The sequence below is a fragment of the Manis javanica genome, chromosome 4 (genome assembly GCF_040802235.1).
Source record: "Manis javanica isolate MJ-LG chromosome 4, MJ_LKY, whole genome shotgun sequence".
NCBI classification, from domain to species: domain Eukaryota; kingdom Metazoa; phylum Chordata; class Mammalia; order Pholidota; family Manidae; genus Manis; species Manis javanica.
Genome location: NC_133159.1, coordinates 182,924,269 through 182,936,376, shown reverse-complemented (window position 1 = coordinate 182,936,376; position 12,108 = coordinate 182,924,269). Strand labels below are relative to the sequence as shown.

General features: G+C 49.8%; 1 protein-coding gene across 7 annotated transcripts in view; it reads right to left on the bottom strand.

Moving 5' to 3' along the window:
- Window positions 1–12,108, bottom strand: part of FOXK2 (forkhead box K2) — an 83,552-nt gene that overhangs the window by 19,098 nt on the left and 52,346 nt on the right. For 6 of the 7 annotated variants that reach the window (XR_012130985.1, XR_005055675.2, XR_012130986.1 and 3 more), the window contains exons 2-4: window positions 5,666–5,860; window positions 2,835–2,982; window positions 729–875 (exon numbers count right to left, since the gene is read on the bottom strand). Coding sequence is in view for 2 of the 7 variants with exons in the window: in XM_036997549.2 (XP_036853444.1) it covers window positions 729–875; window positions 2,835–2,982; window positions 5,666–5,860 (490 nt within the window). In the remaining 5 variants the exon portion in view is untranslated. The remainder of the gene's footprint in view (window positions 1–728; window positions 876–2,834; window positions 2,983–5,665; window positions 5,861–12,108) is intronic. The other variant, XM_073236171.1, reaches the window with a different exon arrangement.

Below are 12,108 nucleotides of genomic sequence, written 5' to 3'. Positions count from 1 at the left end.
AGGATCTACTGGACATCCAGTCAGTAGCCACACATAGCATAGATACACAGAATAAGAAAAAACCTACACAATGTCAAGGTCTAAAATTTAAATTAATAAGCAAAACAATGGAAATATTACACATTGACTTCAAAATGTCATCTGAGGCAGCCTGGGTCCCACACACCTTAGGAGTCGGCTAGAAGTACAGGCAGACGAGCCAGTGGGCACCCTGACTTAAACAGGGGAGTGTCACTGTCACTTGTTTTATATACTGGCCAATTGGAGAAGATGCCTTTTGAAGAAAAAGCTCTTTGGTCAACAGTTTGAGAATGATCCCTGTGCAAATCTCAGAAAGCTGTGTACATCAGGAGATGCAGAAAAGGCAGGCAGGAGATGCCAACATGAAGGCAAGGCTGGACTTCTGACTTTATTTCAGACAGAGGGAATGAACTGCACCGGTCCAAGAGAAACATCTCCAACAATCCATGCCTTTCCCACCCATGAGACCTTGACAGTAAAGTTAGAATGAGATTTTCTTCTAGAATCGCTATCCCTTGCACTCCACAGACAGGCAGGAAGGGCATGGCTCAGTGGGCCACCAGCACATGACCCTCCCCCTCTACCGCTGCCTGTTACCTGTGCCCGAGTTCAGTAACACAGCAGCTTTATTTTCCTCTCAGTGGTCAGTCAGCTCTACAAGACATTTAACAGAAACATTTAGTAACAAACGGAATGGATTTACCTACCTGCCAGCCCTTGTCTGCAGTCCTGTAGTACGGGTAATTTTTAGTGATGTGCGTATAAATTCCATTTAGGGTGAGTTGTTTATCAGGAGCCATCGTAATTGCTTGTACGATTAATTGTGCATAGGAATAAGGTGGCTTTGAATCATCCTGTATTTAAGTTACAAAAAGAAGTATTGACATTATCAAAATTTTTACTAAATTTATTAAAATTCAGGATTCTTTATGTTTTTAAGTGTTCTTGAAATAATGCTTAGTTTTCCTCATTGTAAAAGTAATATAATTCGGGAGCATTTGGGAAGCATCTGGGAAATTTGGAGGAAGCAAATGGGAAAATACACAGCAGTATAAAAAAGAACACCAAAACCGCATGAGGACAAAGTCCAGAAAGCAAAAATGAAAAGAAAAAAAGGGAGAAGCTGCTCGACCTCCACAGAGTCCAGGGCACATGGACCCAGTGGTGAGTCAGGCAGGGCCAGTGGTGGTGAAAGGCACAGTGGCAGGCCTCCCTCCCAGGTCTGGGGGTCCCCAAGAGCACAAGGGGGTGGGGTACAGGCACACAGGGCCAAAGTAACATCCGCCTGGAACCACCGCATGCCCATCGCCGAGGAGCTCCTTGTGCACGGCAACTGCAGGCAGAGGTGAGCACTGTAGGCCGGACGGACTCCTCCGCCAGCGTCTGAGGTGCGTGGGCTGCGCTCGCCCAGCCAGCCTGCAGTGGGCACATGCTCCATAAAGAGAGCCGGAGTCGCCTAGTCCCGGCACCCTACTCGGCAGGGGCCGACGTCTCCCGAGCACTGAGCAAGCTCAGGCACAGCAAGGGGCCAGGGCAGCGGCGAGCTGGCGTCCCCAGATGCAGCGCACAGAGCCGTCCTCACTGTGATGCTGCTGCTCTGGGTGTTTCCTGGTCCTCTTTTTCTATACATTTCTAAAAACTTTTTTTTGACAGACAGGAAAAGCCTGTCTGTGTTATAAGCTGAAAACAAGTTTTTGTGACGTGAACACAGTACAATCAGAACGAGGTCAGGAGAGAACATAGCCCACATCCCAGAGGCTTCCACATGACTGCCTGACCCACCGCCTTTACCTCCCACAGAGGCTACATCACTCCTGACATTTTACAGTGATCACATCTTGCTGTGATTAAAAGTTTTACTATCTAAGAATGTATCCCGAACAACACTATTTAGTTTTGCCTGTTTTTTTAAACAGGCAATGGACAAAAATGGAATCCAAAAAGGGCGCCCTCTGAGCCTGTCCAGCCCCACGTGTAGGGCTGCTGGCTGCTGCAGGCGGATGGTGCACAGTTGCTGCTGACTGGTCCCCAGGGCTGTGTGCCAATGCTGCATGGCATGAACACGTCACATCTGTACACATGTAACTGAAGTTCTACTACACAGTTTTGCTCCTTTTCACGTAGCATTCTGCCTAGAGCACGTGCACATCAGCAAACACATGCATGCTCCTACCCTTGCTTGATCACCCTTCCCTCATGTGGCACTGAGGTTACTCTCAATTTTCTGTTTTCTATCAACTTTTGTTTGAGATCTTTGTCCATTTCCTTTAGACATAGTCCTAGAATGGTATTAGAGGGTCAAAGACTAAAAACACACAGGGTCATAATGTGGACCATCAAAAACTACTGTCCCAAAAGGGGACTGATGGGTCCTCCCAAAGTGTGTGCCTGTTTGTGCACACAAACACATGTTCTGATGTATGCACGAGCATCCTCAGCATTCAGGACAGCAGGACTAAACACGAGGGACAATTCTGGGACACAATGCAAGTCACCCCATGAGGACCAAGGGCCTCCTCTCTTGTCCTCCACTGTCCAACTTTCAACACCTGGGCCCACAGATGCCACAGGTAGAACCCAGAGCTGAATGACCAAAACCATGCACCTGTAAGATCTCAACCCGGAGAACATGCGCAGCACCAGTGACCCCACAACCAGCCCCAGCCACTCAGACCAGGGCTTCACTGATACATGCCAACACGTGCTTCTCAAAAGGCCCTGGTGGGGATGGTCCTGGACATGCAGGCAGTGCAGGGAGGAGAGCTGGCCACACAATGGCCCTGGGTTCAGTTACAAGGCTGTAAGACATTTACCTTTGGGCTATCTCCACCTGAAGCTTCCTTTTCATTTTCTGGCTGCGAGTTGTCAGCCATTAAATTGAGGTCAGATGGTATCACACGGCCCATTTTGTATCCTGAAGACCCTGCTCCCCGGGGACTGGACGGGCAGGAGTTTGCAGCACTGTGGACAAGAAAAAGTTGCTCCCATCAGTCCACTACAGAGCATACACACCATGCTTCCGTGACGGCTCCCAACATCAGGAAAAACAAATTTGAGAGAATATTGGCATTTCCTATGAAAAAAGAGCCTCATTAATCCTCTATCACACCAAGAAATACATGGAAATCATGTATTTATGGACATGAACCATCTCACATAATCGCAAGACACTCTCTCAAAGGAGGTGGAGGCCCACTTGTTTCATCAGTGAGGAAACTGAGGCGCAGGTGGTTCGGGAACTCACCAAGGACGAAGAGCTTCTGTGACGGCTCCAGGGTGCGGCCTAGCAGACACACAGAGCACAGGCTCCACTCACCCCCTCACTCCCTCACCAGGAAGCTGAGGACGGGCTGCAGACCAGTGGCCTCCAGCTACACCAAGGAACCAGCAGGGAGCGTCAAGAGAGAGGGGGCAGGCAGCCAGGCTGAGGACAGGGTGCATGGAAAGGACAGGAGATTGTGGACGGGTGGCAATGGGCCCCAGGAGCACATGCATCCTATCACACTTGGGGTACACCCAGAAAACAGAAGCAGAAACCCATTTTCACACACGCATTTTCCCCAGAAGTAGGGAGGGCTGCGGCACTGGGAATGTTCTGAGTCACGATCTCTGTGCCAACTGAAGGCCATGCTAGTCTGTCACGGCTCACCCAGCTGTGTCCACTTTATGCTCCCTTTTCTGTACAGTATTATTACGCTTTTTAAAATGAGAACAAGCTACTGAAATGGAAGAATACCAAGAGAAGATTGTTTTAAAAATCCATTAAGTTATAGAGCAGTATATATGGTTAGATCTCATTTGTGTTTAGAAGGAAAAAAAGTAAAGTACTACAAATATACCAAAAATTTCTGGAAAAACTGCTAAGAAATAGTAGTTAGCTTCAAACACCTGAACTGGAAAGCAGGATTCTGCAGGGCTGGCTGGCCCAGCAGCCTCTGTAGTCATCAGACTCCCCACGACGGGCACCATCAGAACGTGCGGCCCCCGACTCGGCGAGTGCTCACACAGGCGAGCCCCAGAGAGGAGCAAGGAAGCCGGCAGGACTGCCCTCCCAACCTCCTTCACGGGGCTTGAGGCCTCTCTGACATTTACACCATGCTGACATGAGAAGGTGAGCAGTCCTACCGGCTGCACAATGGGTTTGCAGAGGTAGGTCTGCTATGATGGTCAACACTGGTGATGGTGAGAGAGACAGAGGACCTGGGGGGGTGGAGTGAGCAAGGAAAGCAGGGTGACGACTGAGCAGAGGGTGAGGAGCTGCTAGGTCAGGAGGTGATTTCAATCCTAAGGTTTCCAACCAGCCCCTTTCCTGAGAGCCCAGAACTCTGTCTCCATGCCACTCCTCCTCTGTGAATCTGTGTACTTACACATGGTGCTGAGGAAAAATTTGGTATGGGGAAGCTGACTTTTGCCTTCCTACTGACACACTATCTGGTCCATTTAGTCACACGCAGACAAAGAGAACCAAGAAAGAGAAACAGGCAGCCTCCTCAGGAGGAGGGGGCAGCCACAGGCCAGAGGGAAGGGGCCGACACCTGCAGCAGCTGCACCACAAAGCACCAAGCCCAGGGCAGCAGCCCTCGTCCACCCGCCACTCCCTCCACTTAACCCACGGATGCCTCTCCACAGCACCTATTATTGAGGCTGGTTTTTAAGGAACAGACAGAGATGCATGGCTGAGAGATATAGCCCAGAGCTGCCAGGGCTCCCTGCACACTCCCTCTCTCCGCCACACACAGGGACAGCCTGGGCAGGACAGACAAGGCTGTCCCCATCTCCCAGCTGTGCTCTGTGGACAGACCTGGACAGGAGGAGCCCAACTCAAGAGAGAAGCACCCAAGTTTAGCATTACTCACAGCTAAGACGAGGCCCAGAGAAATACTCTACTTTTCTAAAAGCCAAAAGACCATAAGAGGACTGACCCATTTGAGGCCCAGCCCATGGTCAGAGTGCACCCCTGGTCATGGTGGGACTCTGCTTCAACACAGGCTTCAACTCACCTGCTCCAAACACACACATCTACAGAGTCCCGTGGCTGTTCCTCAGCTAAGCTACTGTCCCAAGAGCTCATCACAACCTGACAATTGTGAACTGGGTTCTGGGTTCTGAGGGCCCCGAAGCTGCTGACCTCCATTCTCCCGAGGCACCCTGGCTATTTTAGGACATCGTGACAAACACGTTTGTTACTTCACTGTGGTCAAACTCATCATCAGTTCAAAGTACAAATTATCAGAATTCATATGAAATTGGAGCAAACTAAAATAACTCAAAATGCAAATGAAAACCTATCCCAGACTTTAGACCAGTATGACAAATCATGCCCCTACCACTTGCGTTCAAAACAAATGCACAGGTGAAAACCACAACACCTGGGCACAGTGTTTCACAATGAAGGGAACAGAACAAATAGTATCTGGAAACTAAAGGGCATTTTAAGCACCCTCAACATCTCCCTTTTCCAGGTCATCAGCCCAAGGAAGGCAGAAGGTGCCACTGTCTGCCCCGGCCTATTACTGTGACTTATGACCGCTTCTGGAAGTCCCAAGGCAGGAGGAGACGCCTGAAATCTTGATGTGTTCATGCACTTCACAGCATACATGCCCCAGCCCCCTAGCAGCCCCCGCCCGCCACAGAAGCTCTGTACCTGATGGTTCCTGTTGGGGAGGGGAGGGGACTGATGAGGTGGGCCATGGTGTCTGGAATGTTGATGGTCAGGGGTGAGATGTGGGCCTGCACGGGCTTCACTGGAGACTCGGGTGCCTCCTGCTTCTCCCTCTTCTCACTGGACAGGGCAGTGAACGTTATCTTGATGTTTGTGCTCGGGAACCTGAACGTGCACCTGAAAGAAAATTCAGCAGTCAGCACCTGCCGGACCAGAGGGTAGGTGTCCCACCTAGGACAGGACACAGCCTGCATGTCCCCAAGTGCACAACTGGTGTACAGAAGCCCACTTCAAGCTCACCTCATGTGCTAGGAGGTGTTTAATGAATGAAACAAAAAAGCAGGCATTTCATGACTTTAAAACACTAGTAACAAAAAACATTTAAATCAGCTAAATAGGGGGAAAAAAGTGTTGTAGACTCAAGAGACTCAAATACCACTTAATCTGCATTGCTCTTTTCAAAATAAACACAAATATGTTTTGGGTCTTACAGTAGATTTAAGACTTGAATACCACTTAGTACGCATTATTCCTTTCAAAATAAATCTGCAAATATATCTGGGTCATTAAGCAACAGTTTTATGGCTGTTTCTTCTTTAACAAAGAAGAATTGTCCCTTTTCTTTCAGAAGGTTTCTCACCTTTTAACTGAGCAAACAAGAGCCAGAGATATTAAACCTCATGGTAAAATGCTTACAGTTTAATAGTTGGGTTCACCTTTAATAGAGCTTCCTTGACATGAGTCAAGTGTATTTATATTAAAAAGAAACAAACAAACAAAAAAAAACAATGCAGGCTAAATGCTTTCAAAGAATAAAAGTTAAGGAGTTTCACAGACTCACAGTCCCTGATTCTCCATTTCACACTCAGTCAGACAGCACCTGACGTGCACAGGTGCCCAGCCCACAGTGCTCAACTGACCTCTGCTTATCTATCCCAGGTACCCACTGTGGTGCCGGCTCTCCCCACCACACTGTCCTATGTGGGCACCAAGGCAGGGTCCAGCATGTGGAGGCCACAGGCTCCTCCCACTTCTGGGAACATCCTCAGGGCTCTCTCCAAGGCCCACCGCTCTAGCTGCAGCAAGGCAGGGCGCAGTGCAGCAGGGTTTCGGCATTCATTGCCTGGCTTCCTTCCTCCTTCTCCCTCCCTCCTTTGAATTCAAGGCCACTAGGGCCCCTGCCCCTGCCCTTCCCTCATGAGGCTCCACTGGTCAGTCCCCTCAGGCTCAGGGGATGGAGCAGAACCTGAGGGCGACTACCTCCTTCATGGCGTCCGGGAACCCATCCCTGTTCCTACCTCTCGGGGCTCCTCCTTTACACTGCCTACATCCAGTGTCCTAGGCTGAGACTCCAGTGTCTATGCTTCTCTGTCCACATGCTCACCCAGGCCTGCGACCTTCAATTCCCCACCACCTGCACAACTCTAAAATCCACACTTCCTGCATTCTGGACCCCCATCTCCGTCCACTGCCTTCCCAACGCCTCCTTCTGCACCCACAGTGCTAACCAGACACCCACACTAGCATCCCTCCAGCACTCCCCTTGGCAGTGAATGACATCAACCTTTGTTCAAGCCAGAAATGCAGGAGCCACCCAACCCACCCACTAAGCTTCCAGCTCACCTTCAAAACACAGTCATTAGAACTGAGATGCCTGTTCTGCCAGAGACCCTGCCCCTTTCCTGCATTGTTCACCTTCCTAGGAGAAAATTTTTACTAATCACATATTCAACAAAGGACTCAACTGAGACCACCTAAAGAAACCAGTTTAAGAAAACAAAGAACCCACTTAGAAAATGGGCAGAAGACTTGAAAAAGCACATCCCTGAAGACACACAGGTGGCAAATAAACCCATGAAAAGCTGTTCAATGTCACTATGCGATGCAAAATAAAGCCGCCATGAGATACCACTATTCCTACTGGATGGGTGACACTGCAGACTGACATTCAGTAACCCCGAGGATGGGGGGGGAACAGATCTCTGCTGCGTTGCTAGTAGTAAAAGTGACATGACAGCACAAACCCGCAACGTCACTGTGGCAGACTCTCAGTTACACATACATGTATTGCACGAGCATGCAACTGTACTCCTGGTATTCATCCAGGAGAAATGAACACTTACAGTCACACATAAACCCGCACGCGAATGTTCACAGCAGTTTATTCGTAATGGCCAAAACTGGAAACTACTTTAATGCCCGTCAGCGAGAGAATGGTTAATGAACTGTGGTTCATCCACATCATGGGGCACAACTTGACAATACAGAGGAACTACTGGTACAGCCATCGCATTACACTCTGCAGGGCACTGTGCTGAGGAAAAAAGCCAGTCCCCAAAAGTTACATCCTATGTGATTCCACCATTTATAGGCCATTCTCAAAACGCCAAAATCACAGACTTGGAGAGCAGACAAGTGGTAGCCAGGGGCTGAAGGAAGGATACATGTGGCCTCAAAGAGGCAGCACAAGGAAGACCTGTGTGTGACTCAGTGGTCATCTGCATCTACGCCACAAAATGGTTACATGAACCCATGTGACATATCATAGACTCACAAAGACATCCCCATCCCCCCAAAAAATCATGCAAAAAATAGAGGGAAAAGCCAAATATAGCTACAGCCCCAAAGTCCTGGTCCCACACCTCTACCACCATCTGCTCCTGTGCGCTGATGGTAGCCCCCAGGGACCAGGCTGCCAGACCAGGAGATGTGCTCCTGGCATTGGGTGGTGGAGGCCAGGCAGAGACACACTAACCTCACAATGCATGGCCAGCCCCAGCACAGAGAGAGGAGACCCCCTGGGCACCCCCCTCACCTGCTGCTGGCCTCTGGTGACACCCCCCGCCCTACTCTCTCCAGTTCCCACCCCTAGTCTGTCTGCACTCACGAGTCAGAGTGAGTCTCTCACAGCACGGTCTGCCTGAGGTGTTCTAAGGCACAGACAGGCCAGAGGCAAAGGCAGCCTCCTCTCACCCGTCTTCAGGCACTGGCCCTCCTTTGGGGGCCCCTCAGTGCCATCCTTCTTCCACTCCCAACTCCCCAGGGGCTCCCACCCCATCTGGGTCCCCCGCCTCTCATCCCTTCCCACCCTCACTCGCTGCATAGGGGTCTCCTCCCACCCCGCCCCACCATTATCCAAGGGTCTTCCCTGACCACTCAACACCTGCTCCTCGTCCTGCCTTGCTGTTCGTGACTCGATGCTATGCCCACATTTGCTTGCTCACCCCTAAAAGGATGCAAATTCCTTCAAAGCAAAGCTCTTGCCTGCTGGGTTCACAGCTATAATCTGGTGCCTCGAAGAGTCCCTGGTTCACACACAGTAGGTCCTCAGTACACACTTGTGGAATCAATAAAACAACAACAACAAAAAAAAAAACCCCGCCCAGTTTCACAGACTAAAAAGATAATTAAAATAAGTAAGTCACATGACTAGAATGAACGGGAAGCCTGGCCTCTAAATTTTCAGGTAACACACGTGACGATCATGGGAATAAGGGACGTGCTCCTCCTCTGCTCCCAGGTGGAGCCCCGATCCCTGTCCTCAAACGGTCATCATGTCCCTCTCAGGGGACAGCCAGGCCTTTAGAACATGCCGTCACTCGGCACATGGGCCTCCAATCCTACAGTGAGTTACTGCTCTGTGCCTCAGTTTCCTCATCCATAGAGTTCACAACAGCTCCCTTTGAGTGTTGTGAAAATTAACTCAGATATTATTTATCGGACACCCAGATGTTTATTAAAATGGGAAAACCAAACTACTTTCAGTTCCACGTCAAAATGTCAGCACTCACCCATCCTACGGACAGGACCTGTTGCCAGCTGCACTGTCTGTCCCATCCCCACCCCGAGAGGTTAAGCAAAGCCCAGCCTCAACCAGAGCAGCAGCACACCACTGCCTGTCCTCCAAGTGCCGGAGCAGCAGCACAGCACAGAGCACAGTTCCAACGGGGCAATTGGGGCAGGAAGCCCTTCCCTCCTAGCACGGCACCTGCTCTTTCCCGCTGGCCCTCAGCTTACACCACCCCAAGGTGGCACTCACAGTGCCCACACAGAGCTGGCTGAGTGCTACTCCCCCAGGGCAGGGCACTGCCACAGCGAGGCCCAAGTACACACATGAGCGGTGCGGTGCGGCCATGTGGCTATCTCCTCTGTGACCCTCAGGATCCGAGGGCACACGCAGCGTCTAAAACCAGGCAAGGCCTGACAGACAGCGTGCAAAGGTATGCTGACCATCACCAAACACTGCTGAACACCAGCCCCATGCTTTGAACACAGTTTGTCTATTTTCACCTAAGACTGAACTTCTCATCCCTGTATGAGCCACCAATCACGTGTAAAAGCTACCTAAGGCATCCTAGTAACTTTTATTTTTTAATCTGGGTTGTGATTACATGGGTGAGTTCCTGCTTGAAAATCATCAAGCTACACATGTATAAAACATGCACTTCTCTGTACATGGAGTACACTTCAACAGTTTAAAAAATTAGAGCCATCTATGTGAATGGATACAGAAATTAGCAAAACTGTGATAATGTGACAGGGTCACAGTGCCATTTTCTACAATTTTGTGCCAACAGTGGCCTATTTCATCTGGGTACCCACATGATTTTTCTATGAAGGTTATATTCAAAGCCAAATTCACTAAAACTGTCTTCAAGTTTCCTAAAGAGCTCAATTAGCTGTGAAATCCCTGTTCCCCCACTTGGGGTAGATAAATGACAGCTGCTTGACTTTTCTAAGCTAGAAATAAAGTGGAATAATTTTTATTAGTTGTCTCTCACAAAACTAAGAACACCGAAAGAGCACGTAGGTGAAGATCAACCACGGCGAGCGGACCCTCCTCCAACAGTGTCTTCCCCACACCCTCTGCACGCGGCAGCCTGGTGTCCGGGCTGGGAGGCCCAGCACGTCTGCGCACACTGACCCTTCCTCTCCCTTGGCATCGACTCTGGCCTGTCCAGAGCCTGGGTGGCCTCTTCCCTAGCCCTGCAACTTACTCCACAGAGTGCGTCAGCCCAGGAGGTGCTACCTCCTAGACAGACTGGAAAAATTATGCATCTCACACCCCTTCCTATCACCACAGTAGTAATGAAGCTCAGTATAAGAATATGAACCTGCTTATAAGATGCTGAGAAGAAATATGACAAAATAATAGAGCAAAGGGAAAAACTGAGAAATGAATGAGAAGAAAAGCAAGCCAGATGGCAGGAATCCCAGTAGGAAATGACCAGAAGCATTAACCACAGGAACGCAGCCTGTGGTACTGAGCAACCCTAAGGTGCAACGGCCTGTGGTAACTCGACCAGATGGTTTCCAAGCGACGAAGGGCCCTGGGAAAAAACTAAGTTTCCTTTATGTACATGAACTTTAACAGTTTCAATATGGTTTCAGAGCTGCAAATGTCCTCCTCTCGCCCTCTCTTGACTCTCCCATACTTGGTGAAAGTCACTTTACTTGCTAGAATGGAAACTCTTAAAATGAGATAGCTATGCCAAGGGCTTGGGTCTAGAACTCTGAATTAACAGATGCACAAAAAAGCTCTAAGGACTCTGAAGACCTACTCTGTGTGTACAAAGCCAGGCCTTGCTGCAAATATTTCAGTATTAACATGATATAACCACATTCAAAAACAAGAAATAAGACCCATTTAAATAAGTCTCTAACCCAACAGAAAGTTCAATTTAGTGACACCTCTATGCAAAGCAAGGTCAACCCATTACCCGATCAGTCAAATTATTCCCTACAACCAGTTTTCAAGAGTACATTAAACTACACAGAGCCTAGCAATGTGATGGGCTGAATGTCCCTTTCCAAGAGAGCCTCCTGACTAGGAGCTTCTTTAACCAATTCCAATGGTGTCTGCTCTTCTCAAGAGCTCACCACACCTCCTGGGGTCAGGAGCAAAGGAGTCCTGCTTCTTCACACCCATACCCGAGACTCCGGACCTCATGAATGCAGACCTACAGGAAAATCCCTCGTTTCATTACCGAGGACACAGCCTTGGAGCATCGAGGAATGTCCGCTAAGCATCTGCACGACAGAAGCCCCCCCCCCCCCGTCAAAGCGGGTCCCTCCAGAGGTATAGCCGGACGCAAGAGGAGGTGGGGCACTCGCTCCCTGTACCCTGAGGAGGTGCTAAGGCCAGGAACTGAGGTGGGGAGGGGTGGCAGTCGGGTCCCCACAGCGCTGTGAAAATGAGCAGAGCAGAGCTGCTTTTGGCCCTGGCACCCGCGCAGGCTGCAGTCCCAGGGAGGCCAGCCACCTTGTCTCTTGGCCTCCTGACACCACTCTCTGCCGTGACACTCCTCACTGCTCAGGCAGACATACTTGCTGAGGTGGAGGAATCTCCCCGCGCAGGCTCCATTCCTGCCTACTCAAAAAAACGGCATCTGACTGCAAATCGGTTTTTCACTGTTAGGGTAACT